General features: G+C 36.2%; 1 protein-coding gene across 1 annotated transcript; it reads left to right on the forward strand.

The window, feature by feature from the left end:
- The first annotated feature begins 3,540 nt into the window (after positions 1-3,540).
- On the forward strand, positions 3,541-26,157 carry LOC129002516 (SUMO-activating enzyme subunit 2-like). Its single transcript, XM_054430385.1, has 13 exons — positions 3,541-3,797; positions 11,336-11,490; positions 11,890-12,177; positions 14,134-14,201; positions 14,800-15,018; positions 16,021-16,136; positions 17,044-17,173; positions 18,640-18,857; positions 20,036-20,209; positions 21,753-21,835; positions 24,256-24,341; positions 25,055-25,248; positions 25,765-26,157. The coding sequence occupies exons 1-12, from the start codon at positions 3,660-3,662 to the stop codon at positions 25,246-25,248; spliced, it is 1,869 nt and encodes a 622-aa protein (XP_054286360.1). The 5' UTR covers positions 3,541-3,659; the 3' UTR covers positions 25,765-26,157.
- The last annotated feature ends 763 nt before the right edge of the window (positions 26,158-26,920 follow it).

The following is a 26,920-nucleotide window of genomic DNA, read 5'->3' on the forward strand; positions in this document are numbered from 1 at the left end:
TTTATACCATGTATCCATCGATGACCAGTAGTGACTGGATAGATTTCGTCAAAGAAAAACATTTACAAACATTTTAGTTTTAATACTTTATATATTTATGCGGTTTACATGGCTGTAGATTACGAGGTCCATTCACCATTTTCCTCTGTGAAATATTCCTTCATAAAGTACAGGGGCCGCGCCTTGAGTAGCTCCTCTACTCTCTTTTTAAAGCTCTTAAGAGGGATTGACTTTATGTCCTGGTGCAGGTGGTTATAAAGTCTGATGCCAAGGACCAGATAAAAGTCTTTTTGTTTACTAAGCCTGCAGAAAGGAACATTTAAATCTTCTCCTTTTCTCGTATTATAACGATGTAGCTGGTTTCTGCAGCTGAGGTTATCTATGTTTTCCTTGGTCTGCACCAGACAGTTATAAATGAATTGGCTGTAGATAGTCATTTGTAAGAATGTGAATATGAATATGAATAAGATTGTGACCCTTGGTTACCTTATTATTTTAATACCGGTCTTTTTTAAATCTTTTACTCCAGGGGGGATTGATGGCATCATTAAAAACATGGAAAACTTGACTATCTACATATTATACAAACATATGTTCAACGCTGAGGCTATGGACAGGCGTACGTCAGCCTAAGCCGACCATTTTGAGAGTGTCCGCGTCAAACACGTCCGGGCTAAACACGGAGCCATGAAACATAGAGTGATAAACATTCATCAGGGATTTCTCTGTGACCAGATACCTAAGTTTTAGTAGCACAAAGCATACCCTTGACAGCTTATTGCAGACCTTATCTACGTGGTTATTCAAGGTTAGCTTCTGGTCCAGGGTTAGCAGCTTCATCAGAGCAATACTTCAGTGGTGTGTACGATAATTTTAAGCTAGATGTTCAATAGTTTGTGCTCCTGCTTTCGCTTGGAGTTAGCTATCATTTGGCTGTTCCACTAAGCGGAACACTCCTCTTTCCGTTATGCACTATAGGGATTTTGCCGTTTAGGCACTGTAAAACATGAATGAAATTTCAATGTGGAGTTTGCGAAATAGTAATTCTTCTGAATGAATCTAAATACACAGTGGTTTCATTCAACAGGTTCTCAACAACCTCTCTTTTTAACTATTCAATAAATGGGAACGCACTTGTTCGATCCACCTCGTTAACGACCTTGGAGTATCATTCACATAATCTCTCAACCCTGCAGAATCAATGAATCAAGTTAACAGGATAACAATTAAGGAGAGCGAACTCAGCCCTTGGATTCATTCTAAGAGTATACAGAGATGGCTTCTCTGTGTGGGCATTATATGCTTTTAAGGACGTTGGACGTTATTCGTTAAGCTAGTGTGCCCCTTGTTGGAATATTGTTCTCCTGTATGGTACCCATCGGATATACAGTTGGTTTTTCACAAGACATCGAAAGAGTTCAGCTCCGTTTTCTGAGAATCGTGGGACTTCGTCTGGGATACACATTCAGGAATTTATCCATTGAGAATCTTCGACAGCAGCCTCGTCAAGGTATTCCTCAAAATCTTGACTTGTTCTCCTCAAGTTCAATAAATTAAAAGAAAAGAGCTGCTTGCTCGTTTTTCATAATTGCATCCTTGGTAAATTTTATTACTATATGCTCCAGTTTGTTATTGAATTTCTTGTTTTTATTATTAGTTATTATTATAGCTCAGTGGCTGTGATGTGGGGGGGAGGACTTGCACATGAGATTCGAAAAAAAATAAACCAACGGATGAGCAAGAACCAGAAATTAGACTAAAGTAAAAGCAAAGCGCAGACTACTTGGTAAAAGTACTTGGTAATATAGCACACAACCTGTCTTGTGTGCTTTATTCAAATTATTCACAGTAAATTAAACGTTGTAAATCTGATATTTCATATATGTCACTGGGCACGTTCCGGATGCAGATTAACCGGTGGCTTGTTCACCGGTACCACCCCGGGGCAAGAGTCTTGGTATCCCAAAACGCGCTCACTGTACCACCATAGAATAAATACCATCTATGGTACCACGAACAGTTTACTCGCGCATGCGCATTTAGAGGAGCAATCCGCAATTAAAACGGATGTAAAAAGAAACTGTCTAGCAGTGTTTCCATCCGCAAGAAAAAAATATCCCTCGGCCAACGTCAAAAAATCCCTAGTTATCCCTAGTCCGTGTTTTAATAATCCCTCCAATTATCCCTTTTCATCAAATCTAGATAACTTATTATTTTTGCCGCAATACCAATGAATATCATGTACAGCCACCTATGTACATTATTTATTACATTTTATTAATATTATAATAAAATATGGTAACTGGTGATATTATTCTTCAATATCCCATATTATTTATAAAGTAATATACTATATAAAAAACATTTTTACACCATTAAAAAACCACGGCCATCTTTAACTCCAGGCAGGCTGCGGCCTGGTAGAATTGGCAACGTTGCAAGTAACTTACCGTAGTATCATTGACTATAAATCCTTAAGGATTTATAGTCAATGGTAGTATTGTTTAGTGCCAGACGTCCCATAAGTTAACATGGAAAAAAACATAATATAGAATCAAAAACCAAAACAATATAAATTGAAAATCTATTTCTGTAAATTCAATGTGGAGTCAAAATTTTCATAGCTCAGTAACCAAGCTTTCGTATTCTTAAAAAATACATAAAGTCTAGTATCATTAGCTTAGCGTTCTCCGAACAAACAGTATACTTGCAACGTTGCCACATAGAAGGCCGCGGCCTCCGGCTTTGAATTAAAGGTAGCCGTGATTAAAAACTGTCTATGTGGTACAAAACAAGATTATTTGACTAAAATTAAAACAAATAGTTATTTTTAAAATTTTATAAACTAATAATTTTCATTTATAAGTATTTACAATTGTTTCAAAAATATTACTCAAGTGTCCAAATGTTCAAACTTAATAATGATAATAGTCTTTTTCAAACATGGCCACCACCGTGCCACCATGCCTTGGTGAAAAGCTTACACCGAGTTACTTACTAACCAAAAAACATAACAGAAATCACCGGCAAACAAAATCAAAACGAAAACAAATATTCGACATTGACACAGGGCACAGGGCTACTAAGAAAGAAATACAGTACAGTAATCTAGATCCGCCATTCCATTCCACCGACCGACTCCAGTCCTTCGCTTGTTTCGTGCAGAGTTAGATGTTACTCTTCCCCTTGTTTAACGTTGTTAAAATATAGCCATAATGTATTATTTTATCAATATTTCAATTTTATAATGTCAAAGGCCTGAAATCCCTAGAAAATCTAAAAAATCCTTCAATTTCTCTGATTATCCCTAGTTATCCCTCAATCCCTTTTCAATCCCTCGAAGGCCCTAAATATCCCTAGAAAGGGATTTTTATCCCTCAAATGGAAACACTGCTGTCTAGTGCTAGTGTAGCGAGTCTGATCTGAGAATGGAATGGACTGAGTGAAGGAAAGGAACAAGTTCAGTTCGATCCGATCCAAGCTCCAAGCAAACGCAAACAATCATCAATCCATAATCCAATCATCATCGTGATCGTATCGTATCTCGCTCGAATCGTATTTATTTTATTATTATTTCACTGATTAGTCAAGTAGTAATTCGTTATTTATATTTCACTTAAATAAGTTAGTGTAATTCTAATTCAGGCTTTAGACTAGCAATGGCTGGTGCTGGCATTTTGGATAGTGAACTTCAAAAATTAGTGGATAGCTCTAAAATTCTTGTTGTTGGAGCTGGAGGAATTGGTTGTGAGCTGCTAAAGAATCTAGTTCTCACCGGCTTCAAGGAAATTGAAGTGGTAAGTCAATTGAGTTTAGTTGTTTGTTGTTTAGTCTCAAGGCGTTAGGTATCATCCTTAGTTAGGCCTAACTTAACTTCATTCAAGAAATTTGGAAGTGCTGTCATAACCTAGCTTAGGGCCGGCGCGCACTATCCCGACCACGACCAAACCGGCGGCCGGCGCCCGACCAGTCTGTCATTCACCATGCGACCAGGCGACCAGAGCACGACCCGACCAAGGCAACAACGTTTTACAAACTTCAGTGTCAAGATGATTGTTGAAGAAGTAGTTTGCTGTGGTGCATTTGTAATGTAAGATGGGTAACTTAGGCTACGTTACGCGGAAGAAGAAACTATACTGGGAACATCCAATGTTAGGCTAACTGTCAGGTCTACAAAAGGGCATTTTGCAACATTTTATACATTTTTTAACATTATTTTTGAGCTAGGTCAATATCAAGACAGGTTTCATAAGTGTCAAAATGCTGTGACATTTTACCAAATGAGTCACTTTATAGACCGGCGCAAAAAACAAGTGCTCGCCGTTTGATTGATCTAGGAATACTGGGGGTTGAGTGTTGTACTGGTCGGGTCGGGGGTAGTGCGCGTCGTCCCATTACATGTGCTATTTTTGACGACCAGCAGGTCGGGCCCGACCAAACAGGAAAACTTTGGTCGCGCAACCAGGGTCTCACCAGTCGACCAGTGCGCGCTGTTCCATTTATTCCTATTATAAAACTGGTCGTAACCGACCAGTCGGAGTCGTGGTCGGGATAGTGCGTGCCTGCCCTTATGCTCCCCTAGGCTAGTATATAACTTAGGCCTAGCTTTGATCTCGGGGTACCGGTACTTGTATTTTGGGTAAAGTGCCACAGAGAACCTGAGAGAAAATTTATTATCAGGTCAATTTTAATAGGCCTATAGCCTAGCCTGATTTTTATTCGGTTCATTATAAATATTGTATTGAATTAGAAATTACTTAGGGTAGGGCCTAGGTTACTTACTTAATAAGTTTACTGAACTTTACTACTCATGTTATCTAGGCCTATATTGCATTTTTATTTTAACTAGGTTTCCAAAATTAGGCGATTATAAGCACTTTTTACCCTTGGAACTTTTGGGGGAAACGACAATGTCACTCTGAAAATCGCGATTGAACATCGCAAAAAGCACTGGGTCTAGAAATCAATGATTTTTGGGGCTTAGGTAAAAATTTTCTTTTACTAATCTTTACGGTATGGGTTTTTCTTTAAGTTAAGTTAGTTCTTTTCCAACACTTTTTCGGCAAATGCCGTTTTTACCCAGAAAACCAGGTTTGAAAATGTCTTAGCAGGAAGTTTCATTTTATGATATTTGCAATTTTTGAGTGTCCCCCACAAAGGGGGGATTTTGGGAGCAACTCAAAAATTGTAAATGTAAACCCTCTTCAAGTGACACCTCATTTTGAAGTGTTTACAAAAACTTAAAGAATGGTGAAAACCAGAGTTTGTTTATCTCTTTTCTATCAAAAATGGTAGCCCGTCAAAAGTTAAATGATGTTACTGTTTCAATAATTTTACTGTGTAATAAAAAGTAATTTCCCTCCCCCTAATTTGTTCCTTGATAAATATTACAGAGTTAGGCTATCCTTTTGGTGGTCAAGTTTTTATTTTATGATTTTAAAATTTTTGAGTTGCCCCCAAAATCCAAAAGGATATCTCTGTAGCCTATATTTACTTAGACAAATATTAGAGAGGACGTTTTTATTCACCCTGTATAGTGGTATCAAAAATAATGAAAAATCTTCTGCCAAACATCAGGATACATCCCAAAACACCGTCAATCATAAAAGATACTGATCATTCCAACCTTCAAGAAAAGACAGCAATTAGAGAGGACAACATCCCAATAAAAATTATTGAAGCTAATATGAATGACATATGCAACAATTTCATTCAGAACAAACTACAGTAGGTAGACTCCCTCTTATCCAGATACCTTTTAACCGGACTACACTCGACGGAAATGACATCTCTTTAACCGGACAATTTTTATCAGCACATTGGTTTAACCGGACTAGATCGGCAGGAAGTGGGCGGTACTGTAACGACTGTTCTCGTGGGAAAGATTTGAGACCAGTGATCACATGTCTAAATACAGGGTGACACAAAGGACGTTTTTTAAATAAGTAGTACACAGTAGTTAAAAGGAATAAACTGGTTTTAATACTGCACATAGTGAGTATATAATTCATTATAAATATTGTATTGAATTAGAAATTACTTAGGGTAGGGCCTAGGTTACTTACTTAATAAGTTTACTGAACTTTACTACTCATGTTATCTAGGCCTATATTGCATTTTTATTTTAACTAGGTTTCCAAAATTAGGGGATTATAAGCACTTTTTACCCTTGGAACTTTTGGGGGAAACGACAATGTCACTCTGAAAATCGCGATTGAACATCGCAAAAAGCACTGGGTCTAGAAATCAATGATTTTTGGGGCTTAGGTAAAAATTTTCTTTTACTAATCTTTACGGTATGGGTTTTTCTTTAAGTTAAGTTAGTTCTTTTCCAACACTTTTTCGGCAAATGCCGTTTTTACCCAGAAAACCAGGTTTGAAAATGTCTTAGCAGGAAGTTTCATTTTATGATATTTGCAATTTTTGAGTGTCCCCCACAAAGGGGGGATTTTGGGAGCAACTCAAAAATTGTAAATGTAAACCCTCTTCAAGTGACACCTCATTTTGAAGTGTTTACAAAAACTTAAAGAATGGTGAAAACCAGAGTTTGTTTATCTCTTTTCTATCAAAAATGGTAGCCCGTCAAAAGTTAAATGATGTTACTGTTTCAATAATTTTACTGTGTAATAAAAAGTAATTTCCCTCCCCCTAATTTGTTCCTTGATAAATATTACAGAGTTAGGCTATCCTTTTGGTGGTCAAGTTTTTATTTTATGATTTTAAAATTTTTGAGTTGCCCCCAAAATCCAAAAGGATATCTCTGTAGCCTATATTTACTTAGACAAATATTAGAGAGGACGTTTTTATTCACCCTGTATAGTGGTATCAAAAATAATGAAAAATCTTCTGCCAAACATCAGGATACATCCCAAAACACCGTCAATCATAAAAGATACTGATCATTCCAACCTTCAAGAAAAGACAGCAATTAGAGAGGACAACATCCCAATAAAAATTATTGAAGCTAATATGAATGACATATGCAACAATTTCATTCAGAACAAACTACAGTAGGTAGACTCCCTCTTATCCAGATACCTTTTAACCGGACTACACTCGACGGAAATGACATCTCTTTAACCGGACAATTTTTATCAGCACATTGGTTTAACCGGAGATCGGCAGGAAGTGGGCGGTACTGTAACGACTGTTCTCGTGGGAAAGATTTGAGACCAGTGATCACATGTCTAAATACAGGGTGACACAAAGGACGTTTTTTAAATAAGTAGTACACAGTAGTTAAAAGGAATAAACTGGTTTTAATACTGCACATAGTGAGTATATAATTCATTATAAATATTGTATTGAATTAGAAATTACTTAGGGTAGGGCCTAGGTTACTTACTTAATAAGTTTACTGAACTTTACTACTCATGTTATCTAGGCCTATATTGCATTTTTATTTTAACTAGGTTTCCAAAATTAGGGGATTATAAGCACTTTTTACCCTTGGAACTTTTGGGGGAAACGACAATGTCACTCTGAAAATCGCGATTGAACATCGCAAAAAGCACTGGGTCTAGAAATCAATGATTTTTGGGGCTTAGGTAAAAATTTTCTTTTACTAATCTTTACGGTATGGGTTTTTCTTTAAGTTAAGTTAGTTCTTTTCCAACACTTTTTCGGCAAATGCCGTTTTTACCCAGAAAACCAGGTTTGAAAATGTCTTAGCAGGAAGTTTCATTTTATGATATTTGCAATTTTTGAGTGTCCCCCACAAAGGGGGGATTTTGGGAGCAACTCAAAAATTGTAAATGTAAACCCTCTTCAAGTGACACCTCATTTTGAAGTGTTTACAAAAACTTAAAGAATGGTGAAAACCAGAGTTTGTTTATCTCTTTTCTATCAAAAATGGTAGCCCGTCAAAAGTTAAATGATGTTACTGTTTCAATAATTTTACTGTGTAATAAAAAGTAATTTCCCTCCCCCTAATTTGTTCCTTGATAAATATTACAGAGTTAGGCTATCCTTTTGGTGGTCAAGTTTTTATTTTATGATTTTAAAATTTTTGAGTTGCCCCCAAAATCCAAAAGGATATCTCTGTAGCCTATATTTACTTAGAAAAATATTAGAGAGGACGTTTTTATTCACCCTGTATAGTGGTATCAAAAATAATGAAAAATCTTCTGCCAAACATCAGGATACATCCCAAAACACCGTCAATCATAAAAGATACTGATAATTCCAACCTTCAAGAAAAGACAGCAATTAGAGAGGACAACATCCCAATAAAAATTATTGAAGCTAATATGAATGACATCTATGCAACAATTTCATTCAGAACAAACTACAGTAGGTAGACTCCCTCTTATCCAGATACCTTTTAACCGGACTACACTCGACGGAAATGACATCTCTTTAACCGGACAATTTTTATCAGCACATTGGTTTAACCGGACTAGATCGGCAGGAAGTGGGCGGTACTGTAACGACTGTTCTCGTGGGAAAGATTTGAGACCAGTGATCACATGTCTAAATACAGGGTGACACAAAGGACGTTTTATAAATAAGTAGTACACAGTAGTTAAAAGGAATAAACTGGTTTTAATACTGCACATAGTGAGGTAAACTTTTGCCATTTGTTACAAAACCGTCATTTTTTGAAAATGACGTCATGCATACGGCGGCCATATACTTATCTACAAATGTGTGTTCTGGTCTGAAAATCCTCTGAAACTCGGGTCAGGAGGTTGAATGCCATTGATATCTTCTGTGATTGCCAACATCAAATCCTCTAGAGTGCGTGGTTTGTGAGCATGAACACGCTCCTTAAGAAACCCCCAAAGGATATAATCACTAGTGGACAAGCCAGATGATCTTGGCGGCCACGGCATGTCACCAAAGCGAGAAATCACCTTGTTAGGAAACATTCATTCAATACTGCTCTCACTCTGGCGATGTTTTCGGGTGTTCTCGAAGTTCTAACAAGGCCTGGTGGTTGCTTTCTTGTTATATTCCCAGTTGTTCGGAACCCTGAAACCCATCTTAATAGTGTATTTCGGCTTGGAACCGTTCCATGGTGTTCAATATTAAAATGTCGACTAAATTCCCGCTGGATTTGACGACAAATTCACCATTTCGGACTAAAGTATTGTATGCGAAAACGCGATGGTCTAGGGCCCACTGAGCCATTTCAACAAAAATGGCAAGCCTCACTGAAGGTAATGACCATAACTTCAATCTTCCCACCACGTGCAACAACAATGGAACAGCTGTTTAAAAAACGTCCGGTTCCTTTGTGTCACCCTGTACAATGCTCTCCTAAATTTAAGTCGAATATCACCGTAAACGGTCCATTTTAATGAGTTTTTGGGGACGTCGGCTTAACCGGAAAAACCGTTATCCGGACTGGCCTCGGTCCCGAGGAGTCTACTGTAATGCATTTGGGCATTGTATTTCGCGCAACTTTAAGAGTGATCGACACATGCCTGCTGGTGTAGCAAAAGTTTTCAAAGTTCTTCTGGAAAGTCCTTCAGAAGCAGATTTAATTAGTGATCATCTAGCATGTCAGCACTTGAACGGAGGTGCTATGACATATGACCTTGTGACAAAACCCACCTACAATTCCAAACCATCTCTACAAGATTATGATATGTCCTACAATCACCTGATAGAGAATTTCAGTGGGAAAATCTACTTTGTATTCCGTATTATAAGATTTTAGAACATTCACAAAAGATTTGTAGGTTTTATCTTTGTTTAGAACAGTAATATTAATATCCTCAGCTATAACAATATTTTTGAATTTTTTACTCAACAGATTGCACATTAAATCCAGTTTTTTTAGTTGTGGCTGAATCATATAATTGGGAATCTATAAACAAACTAATAATTTTTTAAATGTATTGTTATTTACAATAAATTTCAGATATGCAACACTCAAACCCCTTTTCAAAAATATGATCTTGTATAGGAGGAATTTTAATACTTTTACTTTTTATGCTATCTTTAACTAAAATTAAAACTCCTCCTCCCAGAAAATAGTTTCTTGTGAAAAATGAACATTTTTATAGTTTAGGATATGTAGGGACAACATTTCAGATTCAGTCATCTTATGCTCTGATATTGCTATAAGTTTACTAAATCAGGCTATTTCTTCCAAATTAATTTTTATTATATTTAAAAGACAGGACAGATGTTTAACATTCCCTGATGAAGTATTTTTAAAGATGTTTGAGTGTTGCTCTTTATTAAAATTATGCCAGCTTTGTTTACATGCAGAATCTTTTTCTTTGTCATGATTAATTAGTTTAAATCACAACTCGGAGCGCTCACTCCACTGACCCTATATTGCCCATGGTTTTGAACACTTACACTAAAACTTGCACTTACACTTGACACGTATTTTGGTGGCTGAAGGTACAGTTGAAGTCTGAAGCTCGAGAGGGACTATTCCCGTGGGTGGACATGGACTTCCTGGACTGTTGCAGATGTTGGCAATAGCTTGATAGCTTTGGCACTCCACAGGAACTCGCTGTGGAGTGGACCATCCTCTCCAAGGGGAAGTTTCTGAACTGATAGAAATATTCATTGAAGATGATGCTGGGGTCTGATTATTAGGTTGATTAGCTGAAGGAGTTTGTGGGTGTTCTACTCTTAATAGTTGGATATTTCCTGTGTTAGCTGAACGTAAAAGGTCTTGAAGTTTATTTTGGAACTCCCATTGTGAGAGACCATTTCTCAGTGTCTTATTTTTTGTTGCTTTGTTAAACAGAACAACGTAAACTTCAGCACCTGTGGATCTTTGAAACTGTAAGATATTATTCATAAAATGATTAGGTGTGATCTTATCTCTTGTACAACCCATTGGGGTAGGCCTACCATAATAATCTTCTTATTTCTTTTAACAAGTTAACAGTCTGGAGGTAACATAAACTAATGAGGTTCATTATTAACTAAAATTCACTTCACCTAATCTAACCAACCTTCTCGGGGTGAAAGCGAAGCGGCGTTTGCTCACAAAAGTGCTCAGAGTTGCCTAATATAGCCAAGTATACAAAAGTTTTGTAAAAATCGCATGAGTAAGCTAGTCCGGCTGGTCCATATAGAAAACAGTGGCTTTGACAGATTGGGTCTCGGACACTTTTTGAGTTGTTCCCCTTACAGGCATTTCTCAACTTTTTACTTAGGCTTGTAATATGCATACTTTGTGTGTGTATATGCATGAAAGTCTATCTTCGTCAAATTAATTGTCTCCACAATAACCATTTTTATGCCTACTGGTCGAATTTCTGTTCTGGCATTACTCATACATAGATGATTTCTAGGGTTCAAAGGGTTTAAAGCTTAAATTAATAGCCTGTCTCATGTGTTTTATATATTTATATATTTTCAGATCGATTTAGACACAATTGATGTTAGCAATTTGAATCGCCAGTTTTTATTCCACAAGCAACATGTGGGAAAATCTAAAGCTAAGGTGGCCAAGGAGAGTGCCCTTCAGTTCAATCCAGATGCCAACATTACTGCACACCATGATTCTATCATGAAGTAAGTAGGCTAAAATTTCATTATCAAACTTAGTATGCTACGTTACGTCACTTATTCACATTTTGGGGCCCATACTACTAATTGATCTTAATAGCCTATTTAATTATTTTATAAGACCAGAAGCTGCAGAAAGTCCTATAAAGCTCAGTATCCAAAGACTTAAATATTGGGCCATAATGTTTTTTGTATCCTTGATCATGACTTAAAAACCTTTTACTATAGGGAAACTTGTCTTATACTGTGGAGTGAGGGATTTTATCCCTGAGACTTCATTACCAACAGGACAGTTTATGATTGATTTGGGATTAACAATAACATGATCCTTTATTCTCTAAAACTTATACCGCATAAACCTTTATGTCTTTCTAAATCCCTATTAATTTTTAAAAAATCTTGCAGCCCCAAGTACAATATCAGCTACTTCCAACAGTTCAATGTTGTTTTGAACGCACTGGATAATCGCGCAGCCCGCAACCACGTCAACAGGCTCTGTCTCGCCGCTGAGGTTCCGCTGATAGAGAGTGGAACGGCCGGGTTTGACGGACAAGTGGAGCTCATTGTCAAGGGCAAAACTAAGTGCTACGAGTGTGATCCCAAGGCCCCACAAAAGACATTCCCAGGGTGCACCATCAGGAACACCCCGTCAGATCCTATCCATTGCATTGTCTGGGCCAAACACTTGTTCAAGTGAGTATTTTAGTTGCATGCAGACCACTTTTTATTAGAGGTGTAGGGGTTTCCGAAAATTCGGGTCGAATTTGATATCGGTCACTATCCGTTATATATCGTCAGACATTTTCGGATAGACTGTACATTATAACGCTTTAGACTGAAAACAAACCTGTATGTACCTTAACCCTCCAAGTATCCATAGTTTAGGCCTTAATGTCCACCTATTTTTGGCGCATTTGCAAGGTTTTATTAAAACGGATCTGAGAAGCTTAAAACAATGTTAATTCTAATGTTCTATATTACCATTTTGTTTGGAAAATCATGGGCTTCAATATTATATATAAAACATAAGGAACATTTTTTCAAAAAAAAATTTTTAGGTAAAAAAAAATATAATTTCGAAAATTTTCAAAAAAAAAAAAAAAAGTTCGCGCTCAATGAAATTGTATAAATTATAGGCCTATAAATATTTGAAAATAGCCACTTTGTTCTAAATTTTATGAGGATTACAAATATATAATAATATAAGGAAGTAGATTTGCAAATAAATAAGTTATGGGCAAAAAACAGATTTCAGTACATAGCGTTTAGCTAAGAATGCATAGCCTAACCATAGCTAGGAATCTGGCTGATAATTTACATCAATATCACTACCTACTTCTTCAGGATCATCAACCAGCACTTCAAAACCACTTAAATCTTCTTATAATGCAACACGTATATCACTACTTTTGATTTTTAACACTAAAACAATGATAAACGTAATAAAACACATCAGTCATCGGTCGGAGGGTAACCTAGCTGTTTACAAATACACGCACGTCAGCTGTCTGCTACATATTACGATTGGCTCAGATAACGTACAGCGCTGAGACAGACCTCTGGAGAAAGCTTAGAATGAAACGGAAAGAACGATACCTAACTCGATCCAGTTCAATCCGATTCAGTCAGTTATAGAGCCTTCGCCGTAAACGATGTCTGCTTGTCGAAAAATCGACAAGTAACACTACACAAAGTGTGCTGCTTGTCGAATTTTCGTCAAGTAACACTGGGAGGGTTAAATAATAGTATCCTAACAAAATCTTCATAAGTTAATAATCATCATTGGTTTCGAAAATTCCACTTTTCAAGGACCTTATTTTAACATTACGTTTCCATTGATGTTACAGCGGTTGACTAATTGTCTATTACAAATATCAAAACATTCATATTATGAACGTCGTCGCCATGAAAAATAACCTAAACAAAATAACTGTAATAACAAACGATATACTACACAACATACGTTACTGCATTCATATGAATAAGAAACAAGATGGCAGGCACACCTCTAGTTATAATAAAATTGTATGTTGTCGTTGGATCTTCATTTATTACCTTTGATATGATAGTTATTTAATGTGTTAAGAAGGGTTAAACTCAAATTGGCTAGTTATAATTTTTCATGCTTTCATTTTTCTTTACTTGAAAAACACCCCATTAACTTGGGTTGGTGTAGTACAACCAATTTATTTAGAAAATTTGGTTTAAAAAAATGGTATTTAGTATTAAGAATTGAGATTCAATAAATTGTGGTATCGAAACATCACTAATTGTTGGAAAAAATAGTCCAGAAAAGTCTGGAGTTAGTCTTAAATTTTATAATGGAAATTAAACTAGTCGCCCTGAGAAAGGAAACAAGATTTCAGTAAACTGTAGTAGGATAGCCAACATCTTTAACTTCACATCCAAGATTAATATGTCAAACTGTTCATCATTAGCTTGGATTTATGTAAAATACTGGATTGGTCATTTTATGAGGTACCCAAGAGGTACTCAAACAGCCATAAAATTGGCAGTTCTAGAGTTAAAACAAGTATAGGCCTACTTTTAGGCCTTAATACATTGCCCCAGATTGTCACACTCATCTGTATGAGGGGCTTTATGCCACCAGGTATCACTATTGAAATAATAATGTTGAGCTTGTTACAGTCAGCTTTTTGGAGAGGAGGATCCAGATCAAGATGTTTCACCAGACACGGCAGACCCTGAGGCGGCTGGTGAGTTTAAAAATACATATTTATTATTGACCCGCGTTAGGGGTCCGCGGGTCAGCCTTTTTTGGTTCGGGTCGGGCCAATAATTTTGGCCCTCATACATCTCCTAGGTCTTCCATAATTATATAACATGGTGAATCACGTAAGGTGTCCACTATTGATTTCAGACATACCGTTAGTCCCTCAATGATGAAATGGAAATTTTCCCACTAAAAACTTCAAGGAATAAGCTAATTTAAAAAATTGTTGATTATTTTTTAATACGAGATTACCAAAAATAGAGGTTCATTAGTTCATTTCTTATAATACAAACAACACGTTGTATATAATTTTAAACCTATTGTTAGGGTCTATTACAAATGTTTTGGTGGAATCAAAATTTGACTGTTTTTAATAGTTTGAAACTTTGTTACTTTATGTGAAAAATGTTGTACTTTATTCCCCCGTCTAGCGCTGTGATCTCCCATCTCATTAACTAATCACTTTAGACAATACCAAGCACGTAGTCTGCACCACCAACCTATATGTTATTTTTAGACTCTTTCATGAGTTTCAATTGTTGCCACTAATGTCACTTCATTAACAAGCGCTTTTCTATTAGGCGAAGCAGGTGAGGGGGCCCTCAAGGCTAAAGCAACAGAGGAAGGAAACGTTGAACGAGTGTCAACCAGGGCTTGGGCTCAATCTTGCCAATACGACCCAGAGAAACTGTTCACCAAGTTGTTCAACGATGATATAAAATACCTACTGTCCATGGGCAACTTGTGGAAAACAAGACTAGCACCAACCCCATTGGACTGGAATAATCTCCCCGATGGAGGTAGTTAGTTTGTTAATTAAATTTTAGGTCTGATTCCGTTTACATAATTGCTTATATAACCAATACTACTTTTCATAGATCAAACATACTCCCTTAGTAGATTCTCATCCATTAAACTGAAGACAATTATATTGTTTGTTCTGTCCGGTGCACTGTAAGGGTTGTGTTTTCTTAACAATTGAAATAAATGCCCGAAACACACAAACAACTACTTGTGGCAATTGATTGAAGATGATTGAATGTAGAACACTTGCTTGAAACAATGTTTTTCATATGTTAAATGTACATCAGTTAAGAAAACAGACCTTGAATTAAGTATGGTGTAAACTATTATTTGTGAAATTCTCTCAAAGCAGGCAAGTAAAAAAAAATACATCTGCTAATCTTATGTATCTATGCGTGAATTGCCAAATCTGATAAATAAGATTGGACCTAGTACAGAACCTTGTGGAACTCCTGATTTTGTTTCAAGTTTGAAAACTATTTAACCCAATATACTAACACCCACTGGTAGGGATGGTCCTCAACATCATCTATTTTCTTGGCTTAACATTATTACATCACATGGGAAGTCTAATCTGTGTATAGTCAATGGTCATACAAAACATTTGCTTTAGCTCACAATAAAACGTTTTCCAGTTTGACTTTGTTAATAGGTTCTTGTATTCAACAGAAATCAGTAATTTCGATCAGTACAATCTGTCGGTGGCTCTCATCAACTAAGACAATTTCATTTAAAAAAAAACTGGCGACAACTTTAACATGGGGATGGAATGTCTAGTTGTATCAATAGCCAAAGATAAAATGCATGAGTAAAAAAACAATCAAATCCTATAAAATGCATTCAATCAAGAACAGAAGCAACCCTTAATGTTAAATATTGTTTAACAGAATAAATTGTGCTAACCTAAATAAGCATGTTGCTTTAACTAGACCATTAACTTGATCTGAGGCAGTTTGTGTGGAAGACAGCCTTGTACATATTGTTACTTGATGTTGCAGTGCAAGGCAGCAGTCGAGAGCCAGAGAACGTGTTGAGAGACCAGAGGTGCTGGAGTGTAGCAGAATGTGGCAAGGTGTTTGCCGACAGTTGCAAAGAACTTGCACAACAATTCAAGGTTTGTTGTCTTTAGCAACTCAACTAATATATAAATGGGTGAAGGAAGTAACTAAAAAGCGACAGAGTATTAGTGAATTCTGAAATCGTCAATGTACGTGATTCAATTAATTTGATATCACGGACGATTACTTTAAGATTAAACATTAGGAATGACAAAATAAATGTGAACAAAAACCATCTTCTTTATTTATGTCATCAAACAACAAAAACATGGAAACACTAATGTTTTTTTAACAAAACAATTGAAAAACATATGACTGTTTATTTATATATTAATCAGGAAACCATCTTTTGGCAAACTTATAAGGAAGTATCTATTGAGGATTTTTCGTTATAAATTATTAATCAAATCATCTTATGTCAATCCTAATATCCATTCCACATTCCCAGTGCAGTACAGAGTTTCCATATTCCATGTAATTGTAACAATTGTGACACTTGCGGCAAACATAAGGCAACCTATAACTTTTTTTTAATATTATATATACTAATTTGGAATCGACCAGAGTTCAAATCCAAATCATTAAGTCAAAGTCCAAAACAATGTTTCCATCTTAAAATCATGACAATCTTCAATAATATCTGTACTGCACGGTGACCATGGAATTAAGTAAAGAGAGGTCTGGAAGTTATGGAAAAAATTAAAAGGCAGTGAGTGTTTTTACTGGGAGTTAAGAAAGTCAAGTAATTTAATAGTAATTTTACCAAGGAGTCAAATAATACACTGGAAAGTTAATTCATTTTACTAGGGGATAAAATGTGCTCATAAAAGTCAGTTAAGGATTAAAGACGCTGCTAAAACATCACTTCTTTTACTAGGGGTAAAGGAAGTCAGTGAAACGTCAAACACTAAGACACAATTTTTCATAAACATGTGATGCCATTTTCTAATTGTTTACCTGCAGGCGCTGAAAGAAGGAGATCACCTAGTATGGGACAAAGACGACAAGGCTGCCATGGACTTTGTGGCAGCTTGTGCCAACATCCGAGCACACATCTTTGGCATTGCGAATAAGAGCCGGTTTGATGTCAAATGTAAGTGGCTCTTCAGTTTCAATTTCCGATTTTGAGCTGAATAATTCATTCCAGTCTACTTCTGTCCTAAAAGTGACACCAAAGACCTTAAAAAGTTCAATTCAGGTCTGAAGATGGCAACATAGATAGCCCTAATACATTACAGGGTGTATACCAACTGGGAAAAACCTTAAATTTAAAGAAACCTGGAAAATTTGGTATTTTCAGAGCCATTCCGTGACTTTTATTTCAGCCATTAATAGCAGTAGTAGATGTGTACGAGCGGATCGATTGTTGAGCCGAGCCTGGCCTACAAGCCCAAGATATTAAGCACAAAAGTCGGAAAATTATGCCTGAGCCGAGCTTTTACAGTCGCGATTGTAAAACGCGTCCGCAAACTTTGTGTGATCGAAAAATTCACGCATTTGCCACAATTGCGTGACCACGGGGGGCGACGATAATGTATACAAACCACAGGAGATATTCAGGATTTTGCCTTTATGACGGATGACAGTGATATCGTTTACATGACTGCAGGAGACGATGATTATAACCACAGGACTGCGGGAGATATTCAGGATTTTATCGCTATTGCGGATTATGATGATAACCTTAGGTGAGATTTTAGGATTATGCCACCGATAAGAATGTTTCTTTTAACAATGGAAAAATTGAGGATTTTGCCGCTATCGAGAGAGACTATGTTTTCATACTGTAGGTCGATATATAAATGATAATGTTATTAAGGATTATTATTTTTGCAACACTAGCTCATTGAACTTTGGAACCAGAATCAGAATCATTTTACAACATTTACAATAGATGCAATAGACAAAAGTCAATAAAAATGTGGCAATTAATCAGCCTATATTTTGGGCAAAACACACCTTAATAAGCTACATAAAGAAAAAAAGAATGCCGACACGTGATGAATGAGATTTAAAGTCAATGAAGTCAAGGTTAAAATAATCTTTTATATCTTAAAATAGATTTAGCAGTTACCAGACATGAGCTCTTTTTTTAAAGGACTTAAAATCTAATTCTTTGGCATTGCTGAGGTTATTGAACAATTTTAATGCAATAACTATGTAACTATTTTTAAATTTACTTAGCCTACGATATGGCACATCTAAAAGGAACTGGTAATGTGTGTTGTGTAAATGAATTTTAAACCTATATGGGCATCAATATATAATAGTGAAGAGAACAAATTTTAAAGCTGTTGGCCAGGAATTGGTTAGTTATAGTTAACAGCAAACACCGGGAACTTGGACAAATTTAAAACCCAGGAGAAAAACCTGGAATTGCACTTTAAATATTGTATACACTCTTTATTGTGTTCAATGTAATAGGTATATTGAAATTTTACCTTTGTAAAGCCTGAAATTTCTACGTTTTGTATTTTATTAAGAAATCACTAATAAAAAGTGTTGTCTATTGTATTCTTTTATTTGTGAAAGCAATGTTGTAAATGTGTTATGTTACAGCGATGGCAGGCAACATCATCCCCGCTATAGCCACTACCAATGCCATAGTGGCTGGCATGGTGGTGCTGCATGCACTCAAGGTGTTGCAGGGTCAGTTGGACCAGTGCCAGAGTGTCTACCTAAGACTGAGGCCGAACCCTCGCGGACAGATCATAGTACCAGAGAGGCAACTGCAGGCACCTAACCCCAAGTGTTATGTCTGCTCGTCCAAGCCTACTGTGAGTGAAAAATCATGTTAACTCTTGTTTCTTTTCTTTTCTCCTATTTGCTTTTGCAGCAGATTCTGCACTGAGGTGACAATTTAATTGGGTAGCCTAAATTTAATAAACTGCCATCTGTTTCCGTCTATTCCTAGCACACAGGTTTTATAAATTGTGTAGTTTGCAGGTAGCCTAGTATTATGGGTGGTTTGCATTGTGTCACAGTTGTGTCACTGTACAGCCCCACGAGCTCAGTGTAATTTTATTTTGTGTATTTTTATGCCAATGGATTTTTTTATCTTTTGAGAGGGAATGGTCTAAACCATTACGGTTAACTAACGTCGACCTTTTTGTGAGATAGCATCATTAATCAATGACCAAAAGACATCTGGGTCTGGAAAAAAATCTCATTTGGAATCAAACCAGTGACCTTCAGATTTGAAGGCCAGCTCTATAACCAATAGGCTACCCAGACAATTAGTGAAGTGTAGTGTGAACTAGAATGGCACAGGGTTAAAAAGCATTCCAAGTGGTGGGGAGTTAGTCAAGTTACTTTGACACTCACATTGTTTTAGGCACTGAGCTGAATTACCAGTTAGTGAAAAGAAAACCTGAGCTGCGAAGCCACCAACAACCCTCATGGAAGAGCAGAGAATTGGCGTGTTTGTACTTGTAAATTAACACTTAAGAAAGAGCTCTTCACTGTACAGACCGGGGTAAAATAATAAGTCAGAATTGTAAGCAAAACTACTGCCAGTTGACATAATAAAAAAGCGGTACATGGAAAAGCGGTTGAAGCTGGTATACAACTGAGGTCGTTTGGATAGATGGCCACAATGTTGGACCATCAGTCCGGTCCGGGTTTTCGGTTTGGTCCGATGGTTGGTGATGGGGAATAGTGATGCTATCGGTGATTGGTTGGATTTGTGGATCTTGATTCGTCAACCGACGGTATTAATAATTTATTCAAATTAAATCCGTAAGTTACACCCTGTTGCCTTGCCAATATACAAATCTAAATTCATAACATAAATCAATATGCATGTATTACAATAAGTGCACTATTTTTTGGTCACTTGTCTTGACTTGTTCACAGTTCCTGTCTTAAGAGCCAGTCATACACCGGTTTTTTAGACCGAGCTTTTGGATTTGCTCCAAATATGGTAAGGAGGCTGATATAGGTTTCTTTAATGTAGGTGGCGCTGTCAGTGGATGTGCAGAAGATGACTGTGAAGGAGCTAGAGGAGGCAGTGCTCAAGAAGGCCTTGAACATGGTCGCTCCAGATGCTCGACTAGACGATGGCTCAGGATCTATCATAATCTCAAGTGAGGAGGGAGAAACAGAACACAACAACAACAAGACTCTTACGGTGAGTTGGCTGTAGGCAACACCTTAAGATCCATCATAAACTGTCAATCAAAGAATCCAAGATATTTATTTAATCATTTTGGTGAGCGGGCTTAATTAATTAATAATTCAATGCTTAATTAATTGAAACAAAGGCAGTGTCGAGGCTTTACGGTGGGTTTCTTTACTTATAAATTAATAAAGTTTTATACAGTTTTTTTCTTATTTTGAATCATCTCTCTCACCCTTTGCTTTGTCTGATATGTTCCCACCAATCCCATGTGAAAAGGAAAACGCTAGGTTTGAAGAGACTGTCAAGCTCATGGTATTTTGTGGCTTGTAAATATTTTATTTGATCTTAAAACTGTACATTTTTGTATTCATGTATGTCATTGTGTTATAAGCTAAACCATAATGGCATCGCAGCATTCCAACTAACAGGAGAAGAGTACGAATTGGCATTCATTTGACCTCGGTAGTTCTTTTCCCCTTTATCTCTGTTCGTTCCAGATTAATCTTAAAGCAACAGCATGTGAACAGCAGCCAATAAACAACTAAACTACTAAACAAATATTCGGATATCCGCACATTTCTAATAATTGGTGGTCGTTAAAGTTAACTACAGCAAATATATAGTCTACTTGCGAGATGATTGGCCTCCTCATGCTCAACATCTTGGTCATCGCTTTATAACGTACATTTAATTTTCATAATACATAATATGTTATATATTGTTCGTAATTGTGGGTAATTAGCCAAGAGTTTAATCTATTTATAAATAATTGGTTAAAACTAAAATTTCTCAAGTTTTTCTTTTACTGTACAAAATATAGGGAATAAGCTATTACCCTAGTACTCATGGTAAGACCTGGACCCGGGACTGATTTACTCTTTTGTTTAGAGTCCCAAAACGCCCTCCATTTAAATTCATATATATATATATATATATATATATGTGTGTGTGTGTGTCCGTTAGCGCGAAAACTCAAGCAAAAACTATCTGATTTTAATAAAATTTGGTAGAAGCGTGTAAACCTACACTTATTCGAAAGAGTTCGCGAACCAGCATGCTCGGACTATGGGAAGGGGGTTTATGGGGTAAAAATTGATTTTCCCATTTTTGACTCTAAAAAGATAAAATTTCACAACTACTTTCCAGACTATTTTGTAGAGCTTAAAAAAAGATATAATTTTGTATATTGAAGCATTGTTGTATGCCTAACGGTTACAGAGATAATTTTAAAAACTTTAAATTTAAAATTCCCATGTTATTCTAATAGAGAATAAATAAACTGTTGTAGTTTGCTGGTTTATAGATAAATGTTAATCAAATTTGGCAATTTTGTTTATTTTATAAGCTATCAACATTTCAATAAAAAACACACGTCAATACCTTCACTGTAGCAGGAAACCTATGTACTCATTAAAATTAATGTTATTTAAATAGGAAATAAATCTGAAAATTTGCAGGGAATATTTTAGTAGATATCCAGCCAGGTAAATGGAAATTCGCTGAGTCTGCAGTTTTTCTGCGGTGGGGTTATTAATTATATCTAACTTTACAGGAGGTTGGCATCCGAGATTCTACTGTCATGATAGTTGATGACTTCCAACAGAACTATGAACTCGCAGTAGTCATCACTCACAAGTAAGTGTCGTGTTCATAATTAAATTATTGCATCATTGTTTAACAATCACTTTAATAAATGGGATACTCTTCAAATACAGTAGAGCCTCTTTAATCCGAACACCTGACAGACAGACAGACAGACAATCTTTAATCGAAATCTTAGAGATTAGAAAGGCGTCAATACAATATTAACACAAAAATGAGATAAATTGTCAAATACAAACAAAGTTCTGCCAGTCCATAAATTCTCTTATGCTGTAGAATGGCATCTTGCAGAACCAACGGGTGAGTTGAGCTTTTAAGGTTTTAGGGTTGTCATCTTTCAGCTCTCCTGGCAGCATGTTGAAGAATTTTGATCCAGCATAGGTAGGCTTACGTTCGAAGAGTCCAAGGCGATGAGCAGGGAGGTTGTAGTTGGTTTTATTTCTCGTTTCATAGCTGTGTACTTCTTCATGTTGCTTGAGATTCCTGGTTGAGGCCAAAATAATGGTTTCTATTATGTAGAGACTGATTACAGTAAGTAGTTCATTGTCTTTAAAGAAACCTCTAGAACTTTCCAGCCAGTCGACATCATACATGATTTTCAGAGCTTTTTTCTGCAGTATCAATACTCGATCCAAGTGAGTAAGAGCAGCAGACACCCAAACTGCTATTCCATACCGTAGATGGCTTTCAAATAGGGCGTGATACGCCACAAGCACAGCCTCTTGCGTGCAGACGCTTTTAATTCTTCTCAGAGCATATAGAGCGCTACTAAGCTGTCGACATAGTTGGTCTAGATGGTTTTGCCAGGAAAGTCGTTCGTCTATAACTACACCTAGATGTTTAGTACTCTCCACAGTCAGTAGGCCTGGTATAGCAGATACATGTTCTCTTTTGTTTCCAAAGGTTAGTTGAATGGTCTTTGATTCGTTGAAAACCAAGTCATTGCTACTACAGTAGTCCTCCGCACATCCAAGAGCCACGAATGTTCTCATTTCTAGATTTTCAACAGATTTACCCGATGTCAGCAGAACAGAGTCATCTGCATACATAACGGTATGGCAATGTTGGTGAAGGAAATCTGGCAGGTCATTGGTAATATGAACAAGATAGGTCCTGTAATCCGAACGTCCACTAATCCGAACACCTCATTCCTGTACTCTATACACAGTACCGTGGTTCTTTATTGTATACTGTATTTATTGATATACGCACCTTAATTATTTCAATTAATCAATTATTTCAATTAAGCATTTTTCACTTTTCCCTAACTATTGTTATGTAAAAACAACAATATGTTCTGTAATCCAAACTATTCAACAGTCCGAACTACCCCCGGTCCCAATTAGTTCGGATTAAAGAGGTTCTATTGTATCTCGACTCCAACATTTTTTATAATCCGCTTTATAAAAAATATATTATAGTTGACCCTTAAGACAACTTAATGTGTGAAAAGCAACATTTATTTAATCTGTAGCTGTTGAGACAACTTTTTGCTTTTTGAGAATTTTTACCTAAAGCCTCTTAAAATAAGGAACTTGTACTTTGAAAAATACTTTGAAGTTTCATTAGTTAGTTTCGTTTTACATTAAAACCTATTATATCTGACCTCGGCTTAATCTAATCATCGGAAAATCCTACCTAAGGTCCCATTAAAAACTATACATATCAATAGAGGTGTGCGAGTGGTTTAATTTTAGAGCTTAGCCGAGCCTAGTCTACAAACTCGAGAGAACGGATGCTAGGCCAGTAAGTCGAGTTCAAGCTGCAGATGTCAACGATCCAAGTTTCAGTGATGGCAGGAGACTATAATGATATTTCCAGGACCATGGGAAATGCTTAATATTTTCCCGAAACCTTGTAGACAATGATGATGTCCATACTACCACAGTAGACGTTTAGGATTTTTCCGTGATCACAGGAGACGGTGATGATTTCTACCTGATGGAGATGTTCAGGATTTTGCCATTATTGCAGAAGACAATGCAGGTTTTTCTATGACCGCAGGATTTGTTCAGGATTTTGCTGCGATTGGGGTATTTTTACTTGACCATTGAAAATGTTTCTATTTCATAATGTGTATTTATTGTTACATACTGTGTAAGCTTTTTTTTTGTAAAATAAACTTTTAAGGAAAACAATTTTTTTTTGCTCCTGATATCTGACCCTTTTTGGCCATTCCGACCATGGCTCTGTCCCCTCATGGACCGATATGAGGGTTTCTACTGTATTTGTTTATTGTCAATTCATTTTAAATCTTTAAATTTTAAATGTTGTTGAGATGAAGATAGATCAAGATGAGGTACTGTAAAATGTAACTTTCTTGGTATAACAAACACATATTTTACCCTAAATGTTTGTGTAGGAACCAATACCAACAGAACCAAAAAATTAACAAAAATTAAATAATTTAAAGTAATAAATGGACTAACCCAAAATTTATGAATGATTTTCAGGGAGGAGTTCTCTGAAGGCCAGACTTTTGAATTGATTGCTGGTGAAGATGCAAAACCTAAAGAAGCCGAAGATGCTCCTAAAAATGGTAACTATTTTAACAATACTGTAGTATGATGCTTCAAAAATATTGTTTTATTTTGTTTTTTATGGTCGGGATTGAATTTTTATTTTGGGACGGGACGGGACGGGATTTTTATTTACTTCCCGATTTTCGGGACGGGACGAGGTGGGATTTTTTCCTGTGCATAAAAAGAATCTCTTGAGTATTGCAGTTACCAAAAAAGACAAACAAAATCAATTGTTACCATTTGTGGCACTGATCTATAAAAAAAAAAAAAAATGGGTAAAACTGTACAGGTATACAAACTTGTGACTCGCAGTCGGTATGACTCCGCGGTCACGGCGTGATCGTCGGTATGACTCGTGGTCACGGCGTGGTCGTCGATATGACTCCGCAGTCACAGCGTGATCGTCGGTAGGATTTTTTTTATATCTAAAAATAGACAGTCTTTAAGCAAACAAATATAACAAAATAGCTGTTGGATTTTTCAACTAGGTCCTGACTGACTAGGCCCAATACAATAAACATCTTTATCTGTCTTTATGCATTCCTTATCTGCACTATTTATTTCCAACTCCATCCCACTTTGTTTAATTTCAGGCAGTACTTTAAACAGCTCATTCCTCTAGTTCCATTCTCTTTTATACCGCTTCCAATCTCCCTTCTGTCCGACCTTGGTAACTTACTCACAAAGACATACAATAATAAACTTACAAGACTTGTGTCTGTCTTTCTAGGAGACAGCAAAGAAGAGAGTGATGATGACGACATGATGATCTTGGGAGAAGATGAGGAAGTGTGTGAGGTTGAACCTACTAGCTCGGCTAACAAGAGGAAGCTGCCCGAGGCGGCCGTTCCTGCCAAGAAGAGGAGACATAACAGTGATGAGATTACCTGCTTGGATGACACTGATGAACCCATTACGGTCTAGGTAAGTGCCAAATGTGGCTGAATTATAATATTGTATTTAAGTTTGGTTCAAGTACAGTCATTAAAAGTTTCTCAATTAATTTTTTTCCAAATAATTTAAACAAAGTGAGTAAATAGTGCATAGAGATGTTATCATCACTCAAGACAACAAACTAAAGTTTCCTTTGTTGCTCGGGAAGAAAAATATTTTCTTGTGTCATCTGGAACTAAAAGTATAGTTCCATCCGTTCCTTTTATTAATATCAAATCATGATGGGAACAGTTTAGAAAGATGATATCAACGTAAAAAATATTCAAAATTGTATTGGGAATTAGTTAATTTAAATAGGCCTATAATACAATATGATGAAAAATGTATTCATCACTGAAATTGTCAACCTTCGCCCCTTGTAATATAGTAAAACTTTATCTTGTGATGAAAAAGAGTTAATTTAGGCCCGTAATCAAATTTAACATCACCTAATGACAACAGTAAAAAATGTATAATGTTTACATGGAGTGCTTCATTCTGTTGCAGGTTCGTGTTGTGTTCTGCGTTCACAAATATTTGTTAATTACATCGTTGTGATAATTTATATTTTAATTTGTAAAAGGTATTGATAAATCTATGTTACTTAGACCAAGTTGCATAAGAAGACCAACAATTTTAAAGGTTAAGACAAAAAGTTAAATACAGTATTTCAGTTACTATTCATACAAACGAGGTAAAAGTTTAAATGGTGAAACACAAAACAAATTATATATTCTACTCGACTGTCTGTCTTTTGCTACAACATTTCAGTTACTAAAAAATGTTAAAGATAAAATTATTTTACCTACAAACTTTAGAAGGATAAGAATAATTTGTATCTCGATTGATGAGTGGAATAGTTCTCCTATAGTTTAAGTAATTTTGTACAATAAAAACCTTTTAAAATAAATTATTTGTTAGTCATTTGGTTTTACACAATACCTAATAACAGCCCTTTATTTTTAGGCTAAATCGCATTTAGTAATTTGTTTGGTGCAGTTATATAAAAATTTGGTTAATTACACAGGCCAAAGTATTCTTAACACTTGTTCAGTTTCCAACCTCTGCTTTGCCTTGGTCCTTTAATTTAATGACATATAAAAAATAGTCACATGAGGTCCTAATTTTATTAAGTATCCTATTGCAGTGTGTCTATTTTTTTCATCAATAATTGTTTTTGGAAACAAGTTTTTTTCAACAATTTAAGGGTCAGTGAGGTCCCATGATGAGCATTCAGTTTCATTCAGAGCAACGTATGTTTATTCAGAACAAATTTATGAACTAGCACGGTTGGTCTATGAGAACAGGGGTTTATGGGGTGAAAATTGGTTTTCCCCATATTTGGCCCCCAAAAAATCCGATTTTGTGATTTCTTAGAAATATGGAATATAAAATAAATCTGACAATCAAATTTTTGGGGAATATCTTAGCGAGAATCCAACCTCGTTTACAAATGGAAATTCGCTTAATCTGCAGGTTTGTTGGGTGGGGTATTTTCTTTTACCCTTGCATTTTAGGATGCTAGGCTCTAGTCAGGAACTGTTTACACATCACTTCAGACTAGGCCTATAGTTGTGGCACTAGCACACAGTGGTGATTGGTGGGATTTGAACTCAGGATCTGAAGGGTCAATGCCTTGCGCTATACCGTTATACCAGCTAGC

The sequence above is a fragment of the Macrosteles quadrilineatus genome, unplaced genomic scaffold (assembly GCF_028750875.1).
Source record: "Macrosteles quadrilineatus isolate MER2022 unplaced genomic scaffold, UCM_ALF_1.0 Scaffold_9__3_contigs__length_116548681, whole genome shotgun sequence".
Lineage (NCBI taxonomy): Eukaryota > Metazoa > Arthropoda > Insecta > Hemiptera > Cicadellidae > Macrosteles > Macrosteles quadrilineatus.